This window comes from Schistocerca nitens, chromosome 4, assembly GCF_023898315.1.
Source record: "Schistocerca nitens isolate TAMUIC-IGC-003100 chromosome 4, iqSchNite1.1, whole genome shotgun sequence".
NCBI classification, from domain to species: Eukaryota; Metazoa; Arthropoda; class Insecta; order Orthoptera; family Acrididae; genus Schistocerca; species Schistocerca nitens.
The window spans coordinates 345,715,016-345,740,234 of NC_064617.1; the positions used below are offsets into that span (position 1 = coordinate 345,715,016).

General features: G+C 37.9%; 1 protein-coding gene across 5 annotated transcripts in view; it reads right to left on the minus strand.

The window, feature by feature from the left end:
* The window catches only part of LOC126251859 (folliculin), a 180,727-nt gene that overhangs the window by 49,044 nt on the left and 106,464 nt on the right, over window positions 1-25,219 (minus strand). For all 5 annotated transcript variants that reach the window (XM_049952539.1, XM_049952540.1, XM_049952542.1 and 2 more), the window contains 2 exons: window positions 13,723-13,862; window positions 1,865-1,977 (listed from right to left, as the gene is read on the minus strand). In XM_049952539.1, the coding sequence (XP_049808496.1) occupies window positions 1,865-1,977; window positions 13,723-13,862 (253 nt within the window). The remainder of the gene's footprint in view (window positions 1-1,864; window positions 1,978-13,722; window positions 13,863-25,219) is intronic.

A 25,219-nucleotide genomic window follows, 5' to 3' on the forward strand; every position in this document is an offset into this window, starting at 1 on the left:
CTATTCTTCCCACCCCTCCCACAGTAGTGTTCCACTGACCACCGAAACTACACAATATTCTCATCCATCCATCCACAACCCCTGCTCCCAATCCCTTGCCCCATGGCTCATACCCCTGTAATAGACCTAGATGCAAGACCTGCCCCCATACATCTTCCGACCATCACATACTCCAGTCCAGTCATCACCTATCTCATCAAAGGCAGGGATACCTGTGAAACCAGTCATGTGGTCTACAAGCTAATTTGCAACTACTGTGCTGCATTCTATGTAGGCATGACAACCAACAAGCTGTCTGTCTGCATGAATGGCCACCGACAAATTGTTGCCAAGAAACAAGTGGACCACCCTGTTGCTGAACACGCTGCCAACATGATATTCTTCATTTCAATGACTGCTTTACAGCCTGTGCCATATAGATCCTTCCCACCAACATCAGATTGTCTCAATTGCATAGGTGGGAACTTTCCCTGCAATACATCCTATGTTTCCATAACCCTCCTGGCCTCAACCTTCGTTAGTCACTGTCTTCACCCATCCAGCCTCTTCCCTGTTCCCACTGCAGCACTACACAGCCGTCATTCCACCACCACATCCAGTATTTTTATTTCTCTCCTTTTCCGCTACTTCCCCCCCCCCCCCTCCCCACCTCTCCCCTGCCTTCTGTCTAACCTGGAGGGCTTCACTGTCTGCCACTCCCACTATTCTATTGCTCCCCCTCCCCACTCCAGCCTCCTCCTTACCAGCACCCAGCCGCCACTCCCATGATACACTGGTGCTGCTGCTAGCAGTGTGGTTTCAGTCACCTGAGACTGCAGTCGTGTGTGCGAGTTGCATTTGCTCGTGCGCGCGCGTTTGTGTGTGTGTGTGTGTGTGTGTGTGTGTGTGTGTGTGTGTGTGTGTGTGTGTGTGTGTGTCTATTGTTGACAAAGGCTTTAATGGCCAAAATCTTTAATTGAGAGAGCCTTTTTGTTGTGCCTATCTGTGACTCAGCATGTCCGCTATATGGTGAGTAGGAACTTTCCTTCTCATACTATTTTTACATTTCCTAAACGAATTTGCCATAAACAGTCCACCACAATTTGACAAGAGTAGCAATGTCCATATCTACTATACTACAATACTAACAGAGCAAATGACCTTTATTACTCATTAGTAATGCTGTCTTTGGTTCAAAAGAAATTCAACATAAATTAGCAAAATTTTTTGATCATTTTGACAATAACATAAAATGACTGACAGGCAGCAAAGTAAGTTTTAAATCAAACCTAAATTCATTTCGTCTGGAGAGATTTTTCTATGCCATAGGCGAATTTTTGTTTTAAGTACAGCTGCAGAGTAGGGTTAAAAAATAATATGTTCATTAATTTGAAATGTGGGTCACTTACTTTTAGTAACATGTAAATGGCCAGCATGTAGCCACCCACTGTAAGTTATCAGGTACACATATTCTGCTAACTAGCTTGTTCCGCACCATTTTCATAAAAAAAATCACTCAAATGATTTATGGAACCTGTAGTTATCCAACTTCAGAAGTAGCTTTTTGTTTCATAAATTATGACTTAATTAGTGTTTGTTACTGCTGGGAAAACAATGTTTAGCATTAAATGCATTAATTCACTGTTGAAATATGATAGTTCATACACGTAAATGTTTGGCACTAAAAGCAACAACTTTTTTTATGAGCCCTCTCTCGATGGCTTTTATGTTTGACCTCTGATACATGCAATTTCCATATGAGGGAGGGCACATTCAGTCAAATATCATGTGTTTCCTCCCTTACAAAATAGCTCAACAAATTTATCTTAAAAACAAATTGCTTTAATTACAGAGTACCAGTTATTATTTAGTTTTTTGTACTTACCATGCTGCTGTTCCCAGGCAGGTGTTGGATCCTTTACTGGAAGAACATCAATAGCACGTTCCACCATATAACTAGTTCCGGACTTAAGGAGCCACGTAAACCACCAATGAAGTCTAAAAATAAAAATATGATGCGGCTTGTTAATCACATCAATGGTGTAGACAAATAAATTAGTAAGTTAAGTAAAAAAATCTTGTATTATCATCAGTGAACACTTAATGATTCACAATATGAGGAAAAAATCAATTGTTTTCCTGCACCATCAATTTATTTTTTTAAATAATTGCCAATCTGATTAAAATATCTTCCTGGTAATAGAAAAAGTAGCATATGGATATTCAGCTGTTCCAGAACTTTGACCATATTCCCCCCCCCCCCCCCCCCTCTCTCTCTCTCTCTCTCTGTGTGTGTGTGTGTGTGTGTGTGTGAGTCTCATGGAACTTGACTGAAAAAGATGCAAGTTTAAAAGCTGAGACGCAATGTTCAATTTGCCTGCACTTTACGTGCCTATAAACAGTTTGACATACTGAGTGGCTGTCTTTCTTCATATTGTTCCCAAAAACAAAAAAAAAAAAAAAAACAGCATTACAAATAAACAGAAGACTATAGTATTTAAATATCCTGGTAATACACTATGTGCTACTTGCATAAGTTGTTTCAATAGATACCAAACAGCACAGAAATGTGATAAGAGCGCCTCATAAAACAAACTGAGTATAGAAATCCATGTCTGTCAGATAAATGCAGTGTTTCTCAGTGTCAGTTGCTGATGCATGAGTGGCAAAATCAAGTGAACACTGAACAGTCTGTTTGTTCAGTTGTTTGCCATTCATTTATGGTGTAAAAAAACCACTGTTGAGTGAGGATGAGGATAGAAAAAGGTGAAGGGGGAGGCATAAGAGAGAGAGTATAAGGTACACTGATAAGCACTGTGGCAGCTACATTCCAGGGGTGATAAGGATAGAGTGAGAAGTGGATCCCTCTTATCCTGGGGTCTGAGTGACCTGCCTTTCCTTTTTAACCTTCCACAACTTATCCCTCCCTCCTCCCTGAGGAAGGAACTAATAGTTGCAAAAGCTAGAATAATGTCATCATTTTTCCTTTTACGTACGTCCATCAGGCGTACTGAACATTTTGCCTCATGAAGCTAATTACTGGTCACCTGTTCTGTCTCATATTCATTAGTGTTATTGACAGAATTTTCCTTTGATACATCATTATCTGACATATGTGAAGCATGAAATACCAATACTTGTTACCAACTGGTTAAGGAAATTACTCACAACAACAAGGAGATCCAGGTCCCAATTCCAGTCTGGCAAAATTGTTCAACTATCATGACAGATGCATCACACATTTGACTCCCATGGAGTATTGTCAGTTTCTAATTCTGGGTTTGACAAAGTCTTCCACAAGTTAACCTCAGCTGGAATGTTTCACTTCGGCAGACAAAAACATTAGTTCTGTTGAAATTTTGTTTTTACTTTCATTCAAAGCTATCACATACCGGTTAAAAGATGTCGTGGTCCTGCTGTGCCTATCTTATTTGAATAAAATGATTTAATAATCATTATTGGCCAGTTTTGACCACCAGGTCATTATAATTGCAGAGGCTTTTTAAATTTACAATTGCATGTATTATCTGCTCTTAGCAATGTATGAGTGTAGGTACATGACACTTGAGTGTTCAAAATTGGCCATGAGTGACAAATGAAATATTATGTGCAGATAAGACAGCTTCAATAGACTGATGGCATTTTTTAACCTTTATCTGTTGAAATCAGCAGCAGTTCCACAGTATTTACTATTTAAATGTACCTAGAATCATTAAAGTGAGGCACACAAATTTTCACGGGAAAGAAAATAGTAATCACTGAACAACAATGAACAATGGTTCAATGGAAGAACAAGTAAATGTAGATTCCATTTGAGTATTGTTTATCATTAACTGTCACATGCAATTTATCAGACATGACTGGAACAGGCAGTTAGAAATGATGTGCAAAAGCAAGCACTTCAACAGTAACAGCAGCTCTAGTTTGGAGCAGGGTTGGATACCCACTGGGAAACCATATCACTTACATAAACCGAACATTTTTTCTTTTTTTTCTTTTTTTTTTTTTTTTTAAATGGATCTATAGTTTATAACTTGCCATTCATCTTCGAAGTAGCAGCAAAAATACAACTCAAGCATTGCTAAGAAAAGAAGTTTCAGTTCCAAGAACTGCAAAGACAAGCTACAACAATGATGAGTGTGTCATAAGGTATTTACTCAATGAATAAATACTGCCTGTGGCTTCACAACACATAGCATGATCAGCAGTGCAAGTAACAAATGTTTGCGCCAGATACTTAGCTCCACTCCAAACACTAACTGAAGATGCGAAGGCTAAATGGGAATTATTTCTGTGCCCCGTATTGTGATTAAGCACATTACAGTTCAGCTAAAACTGTTTTTTATCATCCATAACAAAACCATTGAGAAATAAATGTACTGGAAAGTAAGAGTAAGAATTCCAAGATCCTTAATAAGTGCACTACCCCAGAAGCTCATAAAACAGGGAGGGAAAATGTGTAAAATAAGCTTGCACTCTTGTCTTTAGGTTAAAACAATAATAGATGCTTCTATGGACAAAATACGTTGATTTGAGCTTATTGTTGTAGTTATGGTCTTCAGTCCGAAGACTGGTTTGATGCAGCTCTCTATGCTACTATAAGCTGTGCAAGCCTCTTCATCTCCGAATAACCACCACAATCTACATCCTTTTGAATCTGCTTATTGTATACTCTCTTGGTCTCCCTCTTCAATTTAAGTCTCCCTCCCCCCCCCCCCCCTCCTCCCTCTGTGTATGTGCGCATGCACACACACACACACACACATACACTCCTCTCTCTCTCTCTCTCTCTTTCTCACTTCCCTCAGTACTAAATTATTAGCAGTGATCCCTTGATGTCTCAGGATTTGTCCTATCAACTGATCGCTTATTATAGTTAGGTTGTGTCACAAATTTCTTTTCTCCCCAAATGTGCTGCTTCTATTTTAACTCCCAGGAATTTTGCAGAGTTTCATTTAGTGCATGACCTTTAATTCTCTTTCTAATTAATGCTGGCAGTTGTTGTTGTTTAAGTAAAAAATCATATAATTTGAGTTTTTGTGAGATTACAAACTAAACTGTTTGGTATGAACCAGATGAAGTCCTTTTCCGCTACCATCTGAGTTTTGCTTGGTAAGGTTGAGTTTAAATCCTTAATTAGTATGCTGGTGTCATCAGCATATTTATAGTTTTTAACCCCCTATAGAGCCACTGGAAGGTTCTTTATGCAGGTTAAGAACAAGACTGGATCCAGTACTGATCTTTGTGGGACCCCATATGTTATGTTCCCCCATTCTGGGCTTAGTTTAATTCCTACCACAATATCTGTCAATGTGACTCTAGGCTATGGTAAGACCACATCTATGCAAAAGGCCTAGGCAAATGCCATTATGTTTTAGTTTTCCAAGCAAAATAATGTAATCCACACAATAAAGGTTGCCAAATATACAAATAGCATAAGGTTTTTCCTGTTAAGTTCTTCAAGCATTTCATTTGTGAGGTCTTGTATGATGTTCTCTGTGGAGAATCCTTTCCAATAGCTAAACTTATAGGCAGTTAACCAGCTCTGCTCAAAAACATGAGGGGTATCCAGAAAGTATATTCCATTTTGGCATTAAAAAAAGTGTAGAGAAAAAATGATGTTTTATTCATTTGAAAGTGACACTTAAATATTACTTTTCAACATAGTCTCCACCCAAAATTAGGCACTTATCACACCGGCATACTTCAACCAGTTAGTCACATTCTCCCATAGTTCCACATCATCAACGAAGCGCAGCGCTGCGAGCCAGTCTTCATTACTGGAAACAGATGGGTGTTACTGGGTGCAAGGTCACTACTATACACGGACCCACTTGGAAGCATTAATTCTTGAGTGCAATTTGCCGTGTGTGGTTGAGTGCTGTCATGCAAGAACAAAACTTTTTGAGCTCGACTTCCCTCTAAGCTTATTCTGAAATGCTCTTCTCAAGTCTGACAATACCTTGTAGAGTTTATTGTCATGTTATGCTCAAGAAAATTGACAAGAAGCGATCTTTTTCTGTCCCAAACTGCGATTTGGTCTCGCTGTTCACATGTTTGTCACAAATGTCATCTCCAGTTACGATATGATCAAATAATGAGTCACCATCTTCCTTTGTAAGAATCCAGAAATATCAATGATGCAGCCATATGCTGATTCTTATGGTTTGCTGTCAGGATTTTTGGTACCCTTCTTGCCCAAAATATGTGATATCTTATGTTCTGTGTAATGATTTGATGCAAAGAACTTTGTGGAAAACTATAAGAGAGCTCCATCACTGTGAATCAGCAGTTTTATTGAATTTCCTCATTGAATTTTGCAACTAGTTCATCAGTCACAATGCTTTGTCATCCACGTCACTCTTCATTCTGAACATTAATTCAGGCACTTTTAAACCTAATCCACCATTGGCACAGTCCACCTTCAGTGATTATGCTGTTTCCACACACTTCACACAGTTGGCAATAAATTTCAACTGAATTATTATTTTCTGCCAACCAAAAGCTTATTACTGACTGCACTTCACAACCTATGGAATTTTGAATTGTGGCATACATTTAAAACTGTTACTGCAAAATAACAGGAAACAACACAAACCTCATCATGTTGGCATGGTTGGATGCCAAATGAATGGACAAATGCTCAGACAACAATATGGCCCCACCCACTGTTGCTGTAGGCAAAAATGTAATCTACTTTCTGGGTAGCCCTTGTAATAGCCAGTATTCTACAACAGGCCATAAGATAGGTCATCAGTTCTTGAATTATATTTTTCACTATGACTTAAGCTGTCGGAAGAAGTCAACAAGGCATCTTATGAGATTATGATCATGGGAGAACAGTTAGTTGTCTTTCGGCTGATCAAAAAGTTAGTGCTACAGGCACCCGCATTAACTCCAGAGCCATTTCAGACAAATTTATGGTGGTTGACTGTATGCTCAGAAACTCTCAGGATCCATTTAGTGACTTTCGCCAATTCTCTTGTCTGAGTGCTATAGTGTATAGCCTATCATGACTGGGACAAACGGCAGTAAGCCTCGATAATATTCCCAGATAAATTCTAGATGCTGCATAAAAAGTGACTGGATATGAACTGCAGTGAAGATAAATGGAACATATTGCCTTACCATTATGAACTGGAACATAACAATCCTAGTGGACATGAATGTATAGTCTGGAAGGGTATCATGATCTACACAATAACAACACTGTGGTTATCTTCACAGTAGAATCAGTTCCACGGAAATGGTGCTATACCAAGACACTGGAAGGACTTTTTCAAGCAAGTGTCCATGCTGTTTACACAGATGATAAGAGCTACTCCCTCAGAACTATCAGGGTTAATGAGAAACTGATTACTGTAGTTACAAAACCATGCAATCAGAGTGGCCTGGATATCTGCAGAACCTGTAAGCCACATATCATTTTTGGAATGGTCTTGTGACCCATGTTAAACAGAGGGTTTTAGCCTCTTAGAAGCTGCAAACCACAATGAGGGTGGAAAGAAAAATACACCTAAAATCTGTCACAAATGACTCAAAATTATGCACTGCTGATCAGGCACACTCATTACTGATTTATTGGCATGCAAGGGTGTATGACAATTGTTGTGATTATACACAATGACCTACAGGAAACACATGGTTTTAAATTGAACAGTAATATGTTGATTTAAACAAAAATATTTATACAAAAATATAAGTTAACATTCTATTTGACTTACCTAGTCAGTTACAAAAATATGGCAGCTATTCTCATGAACATAATTTTCTACTCTCTACCACAAGTTACTCATAACTCAGGCAAAAATTTATAACAGCATAACCGTTTGACATAATAAGTTACATTTGATGCCATTACATAGGTTAGTGTTACTAGTTGTTGTGACCAATATATGGTGCTAGTGCTCCACAACACAGACACAGTCTGTTAGGTCATGTTAGCTGCTGGAAAAATGGCATCGAAGCAGGAGAAAGCACAATGTGTGCTTTGGTTTCACGAAACAAAATCACCCATCAGTGTTCAGCATAAATTTCGGGCTTCTTATGGATGCAGCCCTCCTGACGTTAAATCAATAACATGATGGTATGCAAAGTTTAACGAAACAGGCAGCGTTGAAGATCATCCTTGAAGTAGCTGGCCTCTTGTGAGTGATGCAACTGTTGATCGTGTTCGGAAATTATTTCATCATAGTCTGTCTAAATCAACTCGTCAAGCATCACGTGAACTTCAAATACCACGAGCAAGTGTGGTGAAGATTCTTCATGAAAGGCTTAGGTTGCAAGCTTACAAAGTGCAAATTGTGCAGGCCTTGCAACCAACTAATTTGCTGGCACGTGCTGAATTTGCAACTGAGATTCTCAACAGGATTGATGGCACTAATGATTACTTAAATTGCATATGCTTCACCGATGAACCCACCTTTCATGTCACTGGAATGGTAAATAGGCATAATGCCCATATATGGAGTTCAGAGTCTCCACATGCTACTGTACAGTTACAGCGAGACAGTGAAAAAGTGAATGTTTGGTGCGGCCTCATGCATAACAAGGTTTTTGGGCCATTTTTCTTCGCGGATAAATCCATTACCACTAACATTTACTTAGACGTTTTGCAACAGTTCACTGCCCCACAGTGAGAAGATTATCAACCATGCATAATTTTCCAGCAAGATGGAGTAAACCCCCCCCCCCCCCCCCCCCACTGGGCTTTGATAGTGCGTGATTTTCTGGATGAAACATTTCCGGGTCAGTGGATTGGAAGGAACAGTCCAACACCTTGGGCACCCCGTTCTCTGGACATTATGCTCCTTGTCTTTTTTTTTCTGGGGCTATATCAAGGACAGAGTCTTCATCACACCAGTTGCTGACATCGACAAACTGGATGTTAGGATACAAGCTGCTGTGGGTACTGTGACAGAACACATGTTATGAAACACCTGGCGGGAACTGGAATACCGCCTCGACATTCTCCAAGCTACCAACGGAGCACACATTGAAGTTTACTAACATAAGTGGTCTTAAAAACACCTAGTAACACTAACCTATGAAATGGTATCAAATGCAAATTATTATGTCAAATGGCTATTCTCTAATAAATTGTTATAATCAGGGCAAGTTTTTGTGCTCATCCTGTATGTTTGCATTTTCAGCTGTTTTGAATATTTAGTTTATTGTTGACAGTTGAGAAGGTTATACATGTTGCCGAGTACTCAGCTAAATTTTACTTTTGAAAAGAATGGATCAAACTATTTGCATTAAATTTCGCCTGAAAATGGAATAAATCACAGCACTGTATTCGAAATGTTAACTGTGGCTTTTGGCTACTATCAGTAAGAGAAGAATTTTATGAGTGGTATAAATGTTTAAAGAGTGTCAAGAATGTGTTGAATACAATGATCGCCGTGGATACCCTAGCACTTCATTCCTGATGACAATGTCGAAGAAGTAAAGAAAATGGCTATGGAAAATTGCCAAGTCACCATCAGAGAGGTTGCTGATGATGTTGGCATATCCTTTGGCTCATACCAAGCAATTTTTTTGATGTTTTGGGCATGAAATATGTAGCAGCAAAGTTCTGCAATTGTTGAATTTCACCTGAAAATGACGTCGCATAGGCATCACTCAGGAATTGCTGAATGAAGTCGACAGTGATCCAGAACTTCTAAATAAGGTTGTACCAGGTCATGAAACATGGGTATAATGTTGAAACCAAGGTCCAATCATCCCAAAAGAAACTACCTGAAGAACCAAGACTGAAAAGAGTCCAGCAAGTTCGACCACATGCGAAAGCTCTCCTCACTGTTTTCTTCCATTACAATGGGACAGAGCATCATGAGTTCCTGCCTAATCATCGTGCAGTCAAAAGGAAAACCATTTGGAAGTTATATGCTGTTCGCATGAAGCAATCCACAGAAAACCACCAAAATTGTGTCAAAACCACTTGTGGAAACTGCATCATGATAATGCTCCCACTCGCACCTCAGCACTTGGCAGTGACTTTTGGCAAATATGTTGCCTGAGCCATTTGTGACTTCTTTCTATTTCTGAGGCTGAAGAGAACTATGAAATGATGTCATTTTGGAACCACAGATGAGATAAAAACTGAATCGCTGAAGGAGTTGAACAGTAAAAAGTGAGTTCCAGAAGTGTTTGCAACATTGGAAAAAGTGCTGGCACATGTGTATTATACCTATGGGGGCAAAGTTGAGGTTCATGAATAAACAATTGCTAAAAAAAAAACTTCCAATTACTTTTCGATCACACCTCATATTAGCCAATCTAAAAATGTGTTTCCTGTAGACCACCCTGTATTACACAGTTTCAAGGATCACTTTTTTTATACTGTCCTGTAACTATCTCTATTGAAGAGATGATTCTGATTTGATGTCACTTTAGAACATTACATGGCAATTCAACCTTCTCATTTGGCCTCATGAGACTGGCTGGACCCCATGCAAGTTCATTTCAGACCAGAAAATTCTGAAATAGTCACCAGGAATCAAATCTGGAACTTCCACATCAGTAGCCAGCGACACTAATCACATGACAACAGAGATAAATCATATATATGTAAGTAAAGAGTATTCTCTAGACATGAACATTTTAGGTTAATCTTGACTGAGACGTGAATATCAATTGAAAAGACAAATTATTTTAATCAGGCACATTTATTGTTCTTTTAACTGTGCATTTTTAAGAACTACACCTCCATCATCAGGTTGATTTATGTCAGTTCATACGTTATGGGCAGTTTGTATGTACAAATCTTTGTGGCCAAACTGTGGCACTGTCACTTTGTGCCACAAGCTGCATTTCCAACTCTATTTACATCACATACAGTGGTTGAACAAAAACATGGAAAACCATGACAAATGTGTGTTTGAACATAAATGCAGGTGCTTGCCAAGCCTGCAGGTTACGCTGCTGTATTTGACCACAAACAGCACATGTGCAATGTCCTTACTACATTGTAACTTTCAGTGGATGTCAGAACAGCATTCTGTGTAGTTGTGAGTGCATTATATTGGAGCTAAGTGGATTAGAACATGAGTAATTGTTAATGTTTGTTTGGTGGGTGCTTCAGTAATCAATGTAGTTGAAGTGCTCAGTTTCAAGAGGCACTGTATTGAAGGTTTATAGCACATACAGGGAAAGCAGAAAAACATCACCTGCTAAGTCAAAATGTGGATGGAACTTTGTGTTGAGTGATCATGATGGATAGTCATCGAAGGGATTGTGTTGAAAAATATGAGGATGACAGCTGCAAAAGTCACTGCAGAACTGAATGCTACACTCACAAACACTGTCAGCACCAAAACAACATGAAGTTAGTTCCATAAGCAGGGAGCTGCAGCACTAGCTCGAATTCCAAAACCACTCATCAGTGCTGTAAATGCCCATAGCAGGAAAACGTGGTGCCAAAGCTGTAAAATCTTGACTATAGAGCTATGGAAGAAAGTCATTTGGTCAGATGAGTCTTGGTTCACAATGTTTCCAACTTCTGGCCAAGTTTATGTCCCAATACTAAAACATGGCAAAGATTCGCCAATGGTATAGGTAGTCATGTCATGGTATTCCATGGGTCCCTTGGTTACTCTGCATGGTCGCATTACTGCCAAGGATTATGTGACCATTTTGGCTGATTGGATCCGTCCCTTGATACAATGTTTGTTCGCCAACAGTGATGCTGCGTTCCAAGATGACAAAGCCCCCATTCACACAGTTTGCATTGTCCAGAACTGGTTATGTGAGGATGAGGATGAATTGTTTCATTTCCCTGGGACACCACAGTCACCAGAGCTCGATGTTATTCAGAATTTGTGGGCTACTTTTGGCAGAAGGGTGCATGATCGCCATCTACCTCATCATCGTTATCTGAATTTGCCACTACCTTGCAGGAAGAATGGTATAAGATTCTCTTGAAAACCATACAGACCTGTATTTGTCCATTTACAGACAACTGGAAGCTGCTTTGAATATCAACAGTTTTCCTACATCATATTAGGTATGGTGATATATTATGTTTGTGATGTTTCCATATTTTGGTCCACTCTCTGTACATTTTCTATAAATGGAACTAAGCAAAGATGCAGCATTTATATTGTCTTAATATGCCCCTTCGTTTAGTTCAGTTAAGTACAACAGGAAAGGCAGTTTGTGACCACTGAAACACAGTGCCACAGATTGTTAACAAAAAGTTGTATGTACCAATGGTCCATGGTTTATTAATTGACATATACCAAGCTGATGATGGAAGTACAATGCTTCGAAATGCATAGTGGGAATAATAATAAACACGATTGGTTACAGAAGTTTATATTTTCAATTTACTCTCTCTATATCGAGCTATTCCAGCTCAAGCTCCCACTCACGGGCAGCAGAGATAGACAAGTGGCTCACACACGTGTAGAACACATGCAGTAAGGCTTTCTGGTAGGTAGCCTACCCAGCCCATGCCTGCCTGTGGGCATTCAAAGGTGTCTGTGCCCCAAGCTCTACATGTTCACATTGTATTTGAACTCTCATATCAATTTAACTTATCAAATTTTGTAGTTGTTGCATTATTAGTAATTTGGAAAAAGTAAACTGAACATTCAAATTGAGTTTTTCTTGTATAAACCACGCTTGTGTTGAAAGCAAGAGGGCAATGGCTTGCAAGTTGTGAAAAAGCTTTATTGCTTAGTTCTTAACAAGGCTAGTGGGTTAGAGGGCAATATCAGGAATGGCAGAAGAGTGTAGATATCCAAAAGGGTTTGAAAAAGAATACAAAAAGTACTTTTCTACAGTAGGTAACACAGCTTGGCTCCTGCCCCATATCAGAATGGTATACAGACAGGTTTGCTAGCCAGGTTCACATTAAGTTCCTTTGTGACTTTCCTATAGGAAACAATTGGAAACATAAGGACTCACATGATAAGTGTCTCACGAAGATATGAAGGTGAAACACTGACACTTCTGCTCACCTCACAGCTGGGACTAAGGAAGTATCTGTTTTTTCTGAGCCCCATTACAAGGGAGGCTAAGAGAAACAAGTTGTCAGTCCTGACATCATCGCATGACAAAAATGAACCTTTTTGATTGGCTGCTGTTAATGTGGCCTGATGCTGTACATCTGCAAAAGGCTTTAAACAGGCACTTGCACCTTGCTGATACATACTACAACTGTGCCCATAGTTTAAGTATTAAAAATGTAAAGCTGGCTGAGTGACCTGTACATAACATACTCAGGTCAGTAAAACCTAGAAGTTAATATATGACTGGCTCTATGCACTATTCGATCAGTATATTTACCAGTGTGATCATCTCTAAAAAGCATACAAACACCCAACAACTCTGGTTATTTATTAATCTTAATTAGCTTTATATTAAACAAGGACGAAGCTGAGGCACACACTTCTTACAATTTGCAGAATCTAACAAAGCTATTACACACATAGTGTAACTTACTAAATTTGTATCAGTTAAATCCATTATCTGATGTGCCTCTTTAGTGACATAAAAAGCACCAAACTCAATCACCTTCGAAAACAAAAATATAGGCAACATTTCTTGCTTTATGACTGGAATTGAACTTATGAAAAAATATGACTGAAAACTATTGGCATATAGCGTAAGTGGGAAAACACACTGTGGAATCATATTTAATGTAAAATATTGGATCAACACCAACATTTCAAGTCTAAAATATACAAGAACATACGACGAAAAGAGTCAGACAGTTACTTTTAGCATCAAACTTACTGTGGAAATATGTTGTTATCACTGGTGAGCTCAGCTACAGAACGAGACGGTTTATTTGCTGAGTGTTGTTTGTATACTGAACTGTCTGCTGACAATCTGAGGGCACGTTGTGGGCACTGAGACTGCTCATATTCATACACCTACAACAATTGTTAAGCACTGTGATTAAACTGAAATATTTCAGTTAAGTGCAGAAAATAAAGAACAGAATAGTTACATGCCATCTCTTACAGTGCAAATTTAATTTCCATTAGGGGGAGAAGGAAAAAAAATGAAAAGAAAAACAGGAAGTAACAAGCATTGACGGAGGGAAAAATTGTCCTGAATTACTCAAGATATACATATCATCCATACACTAAATCTCCTTTTAATCAGAGTATTCAGTTCACCGATCAAATCATTTTCAAATCTGCTCCCTCTCCAACCCTCTCTCTTTTCCCCTTCTAATAATTTCACATCTATTGACTATCTGATTTTCTCTTTCACCCACTGATCTTCCTCTCATTCTTTACCCTTTAGCAACTACAGACAATGTATCTTCACAGTACATTTCCTAGTAAACTCAAGAGCTCTATATTGTACAGTTCATCATCAAATTTTGTGGAACTAATCTCAGTGTTTTCATTCTGATCTTTCTCTGTCTTTTTGTTGGCATATGTTTCGAGTTTTGAATAACTCACCAGTCCTTTTATCATGACTCCAGTTTTTAACACTTACACCTTTATGCGAAAACTTCAGGCTTCTCATTAATATTTTTCCATTCTTTTCAGCCCAGCCACTTATTTGCAATTTTATTACTCCAGATACTTGGAAAAAATAAATGCTTCTCCTAAACATACACTGGATTACTTTTATTAAACTGTTTCCTCTCCAGTTCTTAAGATTGAGGGAAGTCACCTTGCATGGGCAGTTTTGTTTTAAAATAATAACTTTACTTAGCTAATTTTACCTCCTCCGACACTTTCAAGCTACTTCAGTTACCTGCACCACAGTAAAGAATTATAAGCCTATAGCAACACATATTCCACACATCTGTGTGGAGGAAGCAACAAGTGGTGATATCCTTAGCAACGGTTTGACACAATCACGGTAGTTATGAGAACAAATATCTCAGACATGAAACCTATACATAAAAAGAGAAAAATGTGAGCCTTAGGGCGGATTCTGGGCCAGTGTTGTTTTGAGTCATCAGTATTCTGACAGATTTGATGTTACCCATCACAAATTCCTCTGCTGGGCCAACCTCCTCATCTCAGAGAAACAATTGCTACCAACGTCCTCAATTATTTGGTGGACCTATTCCAATCTCTGTCCTCCTCTACAGTTTTTACCAGTGTGCAACACAATAAAATGTATTAGTGCAACATCTAAAATGAAAATAAACATGATATGGTTAGTATCTTAAAATAAAATTAACAGATATAATAATTAAATACTTAGTGATTGTGAAGATCAACAAGTTATACACTTTGCATACACTTACATTTTTTATTCCAACAACCTCTCAAAATCAGAAGCATATACAGACAACAAAATTTTTGGGTCAAACAAGTCAGCAACAGTAAATATTTTAAAATTTGTATATTATGTTCCTTAATTAGGTTTTCTTGTGGTAAATAAATGATTAAAAACATTCTATTTTTATGTGTTCTTCTTGTCCTCAATTCTAAATTCCCTTTACTGGTTTCTACTTCCTAAACCCTGACTTTCAATACATATTTTTTTAAGCAATAATACCATAAAATTCTATTCTGATGGTCCTATTTTTTACACACACTTACTCAATCTGATAGTTCCATTTCTGAGCCCAATAGTGCCAGAAGATGACAAAATTTTAGCTACCATCCTTTTTATGGGCTTATAGCTAGGATTAGTGTTTTCAATTTAAAATGTGCCTATTGGCAGTACTGCAATTTCACCTCCTGAATGTAAGTAATGGCCAGACATTCAGGCTCTCTGTAATTTTACAGACTCTTTACATTATGGATTACATCACTCTTTTCCCTTCACACTTTGTCAATTCCTTCACTTCAGTTAACACACACTAAGTTTTGACATTTAAAGCAAGCAGCTGAACACCATTACTAGCTGCTGCTGCTGCTACTACTGCTGCTGCTGCTGTTGTTGTTGTTGTTGTTGTGGCCTTCAGTCAGATTGGTTTGATCCCATACTCTACATAGTCTATCCTGTGCAAGCCTCTTCATCTCTCAATAACAACTGCAACCTTCATCAACTTGAAACTGCTTACTGAAGTCAAGCTTTGGACTCCCTCAATAATTTTTACGCCTCACACTTCCCTCATTTACCAAACGGACAACTTCTTGAGCTTCAGAATGTGTTTTTTCAACTCATTCCTTCTTTTAGTCAGTTTGTGCCACACATTACATAACTTTCCAATGCAATCAAGTTCATCTTCATTAGTCATGCAGTCAACCCTTTTAATCGACCACATTATTCTGTAGAAACACACTGCATGAGATTCTATTCTCTTCTCTTCTGTGCTGCTTATTGCCTGTGTGTCACTTCCCACTTCCGTGCAAGGCTACATCCCAGACAAATACAACCAAAAAAGACCTCATAACCCTTCAATTTATATTAGATATTAATGTATTTATCTTTTCTTGCTGTTACCATCATCAGTTATTTTGCTGTTGCTTTTACTTCCAGGTGCATAATGTATTTAACTTCCAGGTGCATAATATATCAGCCATCTACTGACACAACACTTTTAAATGCAAACACAGTCTTCTACAGACTACATGAAATAGAACTGACATCTAGTATTACTCTTTTTGGGTAACAAGCCCCACATAAGCAAGAAGTATGAAGGACATAGCTGTTACTAATTCCCATGCATTAAATCATCATGCTGAGGTTGGTGCTTCTTGTTGTCATTTTTCTGAGTTTTCACATTAAATTTAGTTTTTAATAAATTCTACCTTCTGCAAAAGAAGACATAATTTATTAAAAACAAAAATTCCTGTAAACTCTATCATAGCACCATTGATTGTATTATAGTAAGCCTGAGACTAGTGTAATCTAGTATACATATTATTGTAATATTTAAGAATATTTTATTCTTGGCATACTACAGTGTAATGTCTGGTTCTGAGATGTTGCTGTCAGTGATTATCGTAATAGTCAAAAAAAATGGTTCAAATGGCTCTGAGCACTATGGGACTCAACATCTTAGGTCATAAGTCCCCTAGAACTTAGAACTACTTAAACCTAACTACCCTAAGGACATCACACACACCCATGCCCGAGGCAGGATTCGAACCTGCGTAATAGTCAGAAAACAAATAATTATAAAATGATATCTATGATATCTAACTAGAATAACGATTATAGAAATTTTTCTGACACTAAATGACATAGGGGTTCACTTATTTGTTTGTAATACATCAAGCGATGAAATATATAATGTTTACATTTTATGTGTGTTCTCAATATTATATCTCTCAAACAAACAGAAATATTTTGCACAAAGCTGCAACACAATAAATTCATTATTCTGTAACACCATGCTTTAGTCTTTACAAACTTACTGTGTTCTCTAAATATGTCTAAACTTTTCAAAAAATTCTCTCAATGACAGTTGTGACTTATATTTAACTTTGTGTCAGATAGATTTAAATTAAAGAACACTTTCTAGCCACTTGTAGTTACATAAAAACATGTTACTAAAAATTTAAATGACAAAATATTGCCAACAGGTATTTTTGTGAGGTGTCAAAACAATGTGATTGCGCAATTCACGATATTCTCCAAGAGAAGTTTGAATATTATGGTATCAGAGATCTGGCTGGTAACTGGTGTGAATCCCATCTAATTGAAGGAATGCAGAGTTTCACATAAAGAAACCCAGGGAGAGTACACATTAAAACTGCATCTTTGGAATAGAGAATTATCTATAAAGATATGCTACAGGAATCAATACTGACTCCAGTCTCATTCTTGTTATATATGAATGATCTGTCATCATACAATCAAGAAGCATAAACAGTTCTCTTTGCTGACAACGGAAATATTGTAATCAAAACTAACGGCAAGACTAAAACACTTGAAATGTTAATGAAATTTTCTTGATGATTAATAACCAGTTTTCTGCAAATGATCTGTCACTGAACTTGGACAAAACTAATTAATGCAATTCTGTACTGCACAAGATCTGTCATACAATTAGAAAAATGCATGGGGGTCAGTCAATACATGAAACAGTGTGTACCAAATTCTTAGGTGCTTATATTGATGAGAACCTGAACTGCAGTCATATGTTTCAGATCTTCTGCAACCGTTGCATAACAAGTAACACCAGATTTTGGAGATGAAAATGCTAACACATTATCTAAGTCTTTCTGTTTTGATTCATCAGGTTCATATGGAATCACAGTCCGGGAAAATTTGACACTGAGAAAAAAGTTTTTGTTGCACAGAAGCTTTAATAGAGAGAATACGTGGTGTCCTTTATACAACCACCTGTAGACAAATCTTTAAACAATTGGGCATACTGACAACATTTACTCCCTTATGAAGTTTGTTATCATCGATCAACCACAGTATGAAAACAACAGTAACATTCATAAATAATAATAATAATAATAATAATAATAATAATAAAAATAATAATAAACATCAAACGACTCAATAGACAGAGTAGTGCTCTGCAAGATGCTGGAAGAATTCAGCATTGACAGAAAGACAAGAGCAATCATTCAGGAAACATTAACTGACACAGTCTCCAAGGTTAAATTTATGGGGGATATCTCGGAACCATTTGTAATCCAAACTGGAGTGCGACAGGGTGACAGACTTTCACCATTACTCTTTAATATCATTCTTGAAAAAATCATCAGGACATGGGAAAAAGAAGTCAAAGGAATCCAAATTGGCATTAGAAAAGATAAAAGATTCAATGTGAAGTGTTTGGCTTTTGCAGATGACCTTGCAATCCTCACAAGCAATAGAAAAGAAGCCACTAACACCATAGAGAAGTTACACGAAATTGCACAAAGAACTGGCCTGCAAATCTCATATGAGAAAACCCAGTACATAGAAAGAGTGCCACAAGACAAATTGCCTATTGTGACAACCCATGGGAAAATCGTACAAGTACCACATTTTAAGTACCTGGGAGAAATCATCCAGCCATCAGGGATCAACCTAAAGGCCAATGAGGAAAGAATAAAAAACTACAGAAAGCATATAAACTCACGTGGAACTATTATAACAAAAAGTCCATATCCATTAACGCAAAATTGAGGCACTACAACACTGTCGTACTTCCGGAGGCACTGTATGCATCTGAAACAACACAAATAGGTGGGCAAACTAAAATCAAAGAAATAGAGAAACAAGAAAGGAAAATTCTCAGGAAAATTTTTGGCCCGATACAAGAGCAAGGAATCTGGAAGAAGAGACCAACATCAGAATTATATAAATACACAGACAAGAATACAGATACAATAAGGAAAAGAAGAATGCAGTTCTATGGACATATCAACAGGATGAATGAAAACAGAATTTCAAAGCAAATTCTTAAAGTCATCAACTCAGGCAGGGGAAAAACAAAATGGATAAAAGAAGTTGAAGAGGACCTCAGACAAGCACACATAACAGTAAACGATGCAGAACATAGAACTGAATTCAGGAACATCATCAAAAAACATAAATTTGACACCACAACACGGAAGAGACCAGGATGCAAATGGACAGCGGAGCGAAAGAAACAACACAGTGTACACATGAAGAAGATTTGGGCTCAGAAAAAACATAAACAATCATCATAAAGGAATTCAAGTTCAAATGCTCTCTTAAATGGGAATAATTGAAAATAATAATAATAAACATCAAACAACAAGTACAACAAATACTGGAACAAAATAATGTGCAATCAGAAGAAGAAGAAAATACAGTAATGGACTCAAACATCCCAGAGCAAACAAACAAAGAACAACACGCATCAATTAAACAATCAGAGGAAAACGAAATCTTAAGACAGCCACCAGAACAAGCACAAACAGAACACGAAGTGACACACATGTTAGATATAGAAGAAAAATTTCAGCTGACATATATAGAATACAAAGACACAAATACAGACATTAGACCATTCTTGCATAGACCGCCAAATAACCCACAAGTCGAAACAACAATAAAAACTATCAACACAATCATACACAACAAAATAAATGAAAACACAACTATGGAAGAGTTACAACTACTGGTTTATATAGGAGCATTCACTACACTAAATATACACACTAGACAGAGATCAGAACCAACCAACACACAGAAGAAACCCACAAAACCAGCATGGCAACACAGGCTACAGATCAGAATAGAAAAACTGAGAAAAGACATTGGACAGCTAACACAATTTATAGGAAATGAAATGTCAGAAAAAAAACGTAAAAGGTTAGGTAAAATCTCACAACAACAAGCGATAGAGCAATTAGATGAAAAGAAGCAGAAATTACAAGCATCGGCCAAATGACTTAGAAGATACAAAAAAAGTGTAAATAGAAGGAAACAAAACCAAACATTCAACACAAACCAAAAGAAATTTTACAATACAATAGATAACACACACATTAAAATAGACAATCCACCAAACATAACAGACATGGAACACTTCTGGAGCAACATATGGTCAAACCCGGTACAACATAACAGGCATGCACCGTGGATACAAGCAGAAACAGACACTTACAAGATGATACCACAAATGCCTGAAGTGATAATTTTGCAACATGAAGTCACCCAAGCAATTAATTCTACTCACAATTGGAAAGCCCCTGGAAAAGATAAAATAGCAAATTTCTGGCTAAAGAAGTTCACCTCAACACATTCACATCTAACTAAATTATTTAACAGTTACATTGCAGAGCCATACACATTCCCTGATACACTTACACAAGGAATAACTTATCTGAAACCTAAAGATCAAGCAGACACAGCAAACCCAGCTAAATATCGCCCCATAACATGCCTACAATATAAAAAATATTAACTTCAGTCATTACACAGAAATTAATGACACATACAACACAGAACAAAATTATAAATGAAGAACAAAAAGGCTGTTGCAAAGGAGCATGAGGATGTAAAGAGCAACTGATAATAGATGCAGAGGTGACATATCAAGCTAAAACTAAACAAAGGTCGCTACACTACGCATACATTGATTACCAAAAAGCTTTTGATAGTGTACCCCACTCATGGTTACTACAAATATTGGAAATATACAAAGTACATCCTAAATTGATACAGTTCCTAAACATAGTAATGAATAATTGGATAACCACACTTAATATCCAAACAAATTCAAATACTATCACATCACAGCCAATACAGATTAAGTATGGAATATACCAAGGAGACTCATTAAGTCCTTTCTGGTTCTGTCTTGCTCTGAATCCACTATCCAACATGCTAAATAATACAAATTATGGATACAATATTACTGGAACATACCCACACAAAATCACACATTTGCTATACATGGATGATCTGAAACTACTGGCAGCAACAAATCAGCAACTCAACCAATTACTGATGATAACAGAAGCATTCAGCAATGATATAAATATGGCTTTTGGAACAGACAAATGTAAGAAAAATAGCATAGTCAAGGGAAAACACACTAAACAAGAAGATTACATATTGGATAACCACAGTGACTGCATAGAAGCTATGGAAAAAACAGATGCCTATAAATATCTAGGATACAGAGAAAAAATAGGAATAGATTATACAAAAATTAAAGAAGAACTAAAAGAAAAATATAGACAAAGACTAACAAAAATACTGAAAACAGAATTGACAGCAAGAAACAAGACAAAAGCTATAAATACTTATGCTATACCAATATTGACCTACTCATTTGGAGTAGTGAAATGGAGTAACACAGACCTAGAAGCACTCAACACACTTACACGATCACAATGCCACAAATATAGACTACATCACATACATTCAGCAACAGAAAGATTCACATTAAGCAGAAAGGAAGGAGGAAGGGGATTTATCGACATAAAAAACCTACATTATGGACAGGTAGACAATTTAAGAAAATTCTTTATAGAACGAGCAGAAACTAGCAAAATACACAAAGCAATCACTCATATAAATACATCGGCTACACCACTACAATTTCATAACCACCTCTACAACCCTTTAGATCACATAACATCAACAGATACGAAGAAAGTAAATTGGAAAAAGAAAACACTACATGGCAAGCACCCGTATCATCTAACACAACCACACATCGATCAAGACGCATCCAACACATGGCTAAGAAAAGGCAATATATACAGTGAGACAGAAGGATTCATGATTGCAATACCGGATCAAACAATAAACACCAGATATTACAGCAAGCATATTATTAAAGATCCCAATACCACAACAGATAAATGCAGACTTTGCAAACAACAAATAGAATCACATCACAAGCGGATGTACAATACTAGCAAATACAGAATACCCCAGAAGACATGACAATGTAGCAAAAATAATACATCAACAGCTTGCCTTACAACATAAACTTATAAAACAACACGTTCCCACATACAAGTATGCACCACAAAATGTACTGGAGAATGATGAATACAAATTATACTGGAACAGAACCATTATAACAGATAAAACAACACCACATAACAAACCTGACATCATACTCACCAATAAAAAGAAGGAATTAACACAACTAATTGAAATATCCATACCCAATACAACAAACATACAGAAGATAACAGGAGAAAAAATTGAAAAATACATCCAACTGGCTGAGGAAGTCAAGGACATGTGGCATCAGGATAAATTTGACATTATACCAATTATACTATCAACTACAGGAGTCATACCACACAATATCCACCAGTACATCAATGCAATACAGCTACATCCAAACTTATATATACAACTACAGAAATCCGTAATTATTGATACATGTTCAATTACCCGAAAGTTCCTAAATGCAATATAACATATACCGTACAGTTAAAAGGAAGTCACGCCTGATCAAGGTCCGCGTCACTTTCCATTTTTGACCAGACATAACGTCTGAGAAAAGAAAGAAATAATAATAATAATAACTGCATGTAGCTCAATGGCCGAGTGCAAGTTTTTCGATCGGATGTCATGGTGGTGACTAGTGTGTCTTAACCTACCTCAATTATCCAAATGGGAAAAGGAGACCTACAGTTTAATGTGGGACTTGAACCATATGTCTTTCTTGGTGACTCAACATATTGTGGAGAGGTGAGGGACAGAATTGCACATACTGAAAACCAAACCAATATCAGATACACATGCACTTCACTAATCAAATTACAACTGACTCAGACCAGCACAGGGACAGCCTATATGCAAGAGTCTGGCACTGTCCTCAGAGCAAGTGCCATCTAGGTAATGATGCCATGGCAGTCAACAGTAATGTTGTGCCAGCTACTCAGTTTCCACATTGAGAAAGGGTGGCATGACTAAATCCCCCCAGCAGTGACCACAGGGGGGGGGGGGGGGGGGAGGCAAATGTGGGTAATGCGTGACTCGAGGAACTGCCACTGGGGGAGGGGGAGTTGGTGGACCGATGTCCATGGGTCGCACTGGCTGAGGCAGGACAAGGCTCAATGGAAGATGCACAAGCTAGAGGCCTGTCAGGAGTGGAGAAACAGAGGGCTGTTGAACAGAGTGTTGAAGGCAAAGTTGATTTTAGTGGCACTGCAGAAGTCCATGGGACAAGGGCAGAATATATATATTATGGACCCATAGCAGACAAAGATTGTCCCATGGATCCAGGTTGAGTAATATCCAAGCTCACAGACCCCCACCGGGAGGACCCACCCAGGAGAAAGAGGCCTTTATGATGACATGCACCAGTGCCAGGTGCAACATGTCTGGGTGGGTGCAGCAATAAATGACCATGAAGCTGCTCTGTTGGGCTGTGGCCTTCAATCGTGGTGACCCTCTAAGTTGCTACAGAACTACAGGTTTGGGCATCATTTTTCTGTATGAAACAGCCACTACATAATCCTCCATTTGTTCAAGTCCATTGACTAAGAGGATGAACACTAAATAAGTCCAGGATGGTTGTGAGTTCAAGGTTATGGACACGGTCCTCTGGAGATGAACTGATAACTAGGATGTCACAAAGGTATGTGGCATAATTTGAAAGACCTTGTATTAATTGAGCCATAAAATTATAGAATATGGCAGTGCTGAAGAGATTTCAAACTGTTTCCAATTTTAATGTTACAGGTCATATGGTATATTGAACACTACGTAAGCTAGTGCTGCAGTGTCCAAGATAATTTGAAAATATGCATCTGAAAAGTTAATTTTACTGAATAACATGCAATGGGCTAGTTTTGCAAAGTTTTGGTAGTTTTCATCCGGGTCAGTAGGGAATAAGTTTCCACTCTAGCCAGTGCATTTATTGTTACTTTACAATCATCATGAATTCTTATGGTATCATTAGGTTTGTGTACTGTTACCAATGGAGTGGCCCATATGCTATAGGCAATTGGTGTTAACACAAGTCTGTCCAGTTCTGTTTTAAAGGCATCTTTCGGAGCCATGGGTGCAAGGCAGGCTTTGAAAAGTGCAAGGCTGCAGTCTCCTCAAGAGTTACATGAGCTTCAAAATCAGTTGCCTCTCTTAATCCAAGTGAAAAAAATTGAACATGTCTATCACAGAGGGCCTTTACTTGATGCAAGGCCCTTAGGATAGCATGAGATGTACTGTTTGATAATCATAAATCCAAACGGTTGGAAACAGAGTATTCTAAAAACGTTATCCACTGTAGCATCTGCTACCACAAGAAAATCAATTGGATAAGTGACTGGGTGTAAGTGAGTACAACTGGAAGTTTTTCTAGCAAGGGTACGTGATGACGTCCATAGGCCCAAAAGTTTGTCTGGCTGCCTGCAAGGGTGGCAACCATAATCTTAAGGAAGTGGACTGGTTTACAAAGGGTGCAAAAGAATCAGTGTCCAGAAGTATTTTTACAGGGTGTTTGCCTAGAAATACATCTAAGTACATTTGCTAGTTTGTATTCTGAGACATCTGCACTTCCACAGATTTACCATTCACTTGGCTCACTTCAATAAGTTGGGGTACATTTGCATTTGAACTGCTACAACTAAGTTCTTGCAAATGTTCCTTTTTGCCACTCCTGTTGCATGTTGCAAACCAGTTAGGGAACAGCTGCCGCTGATGTGGCCCATCGTCAATGGTGTAGGTGTTTATGAATTCATCCAGGCTCCAGAACAGGTGAGGGCACTGCTGGAGGTGAGATGATGTCCCGCATTACAGGTGTCAGAGCACTGACTGCCACAATGTTGTTTTCCATCATAAACAAACTAAAGGGTGCATGAGCAGTCTCATGGGCTGAAGCTATTTGCATTGCTTCCATCAGAGAAGGATCCAGTATCCTTAATGTGTGGTCCCTCACTTCTGACAAGGAACCCCTTGAATGCAAGGTTGCAAAGGG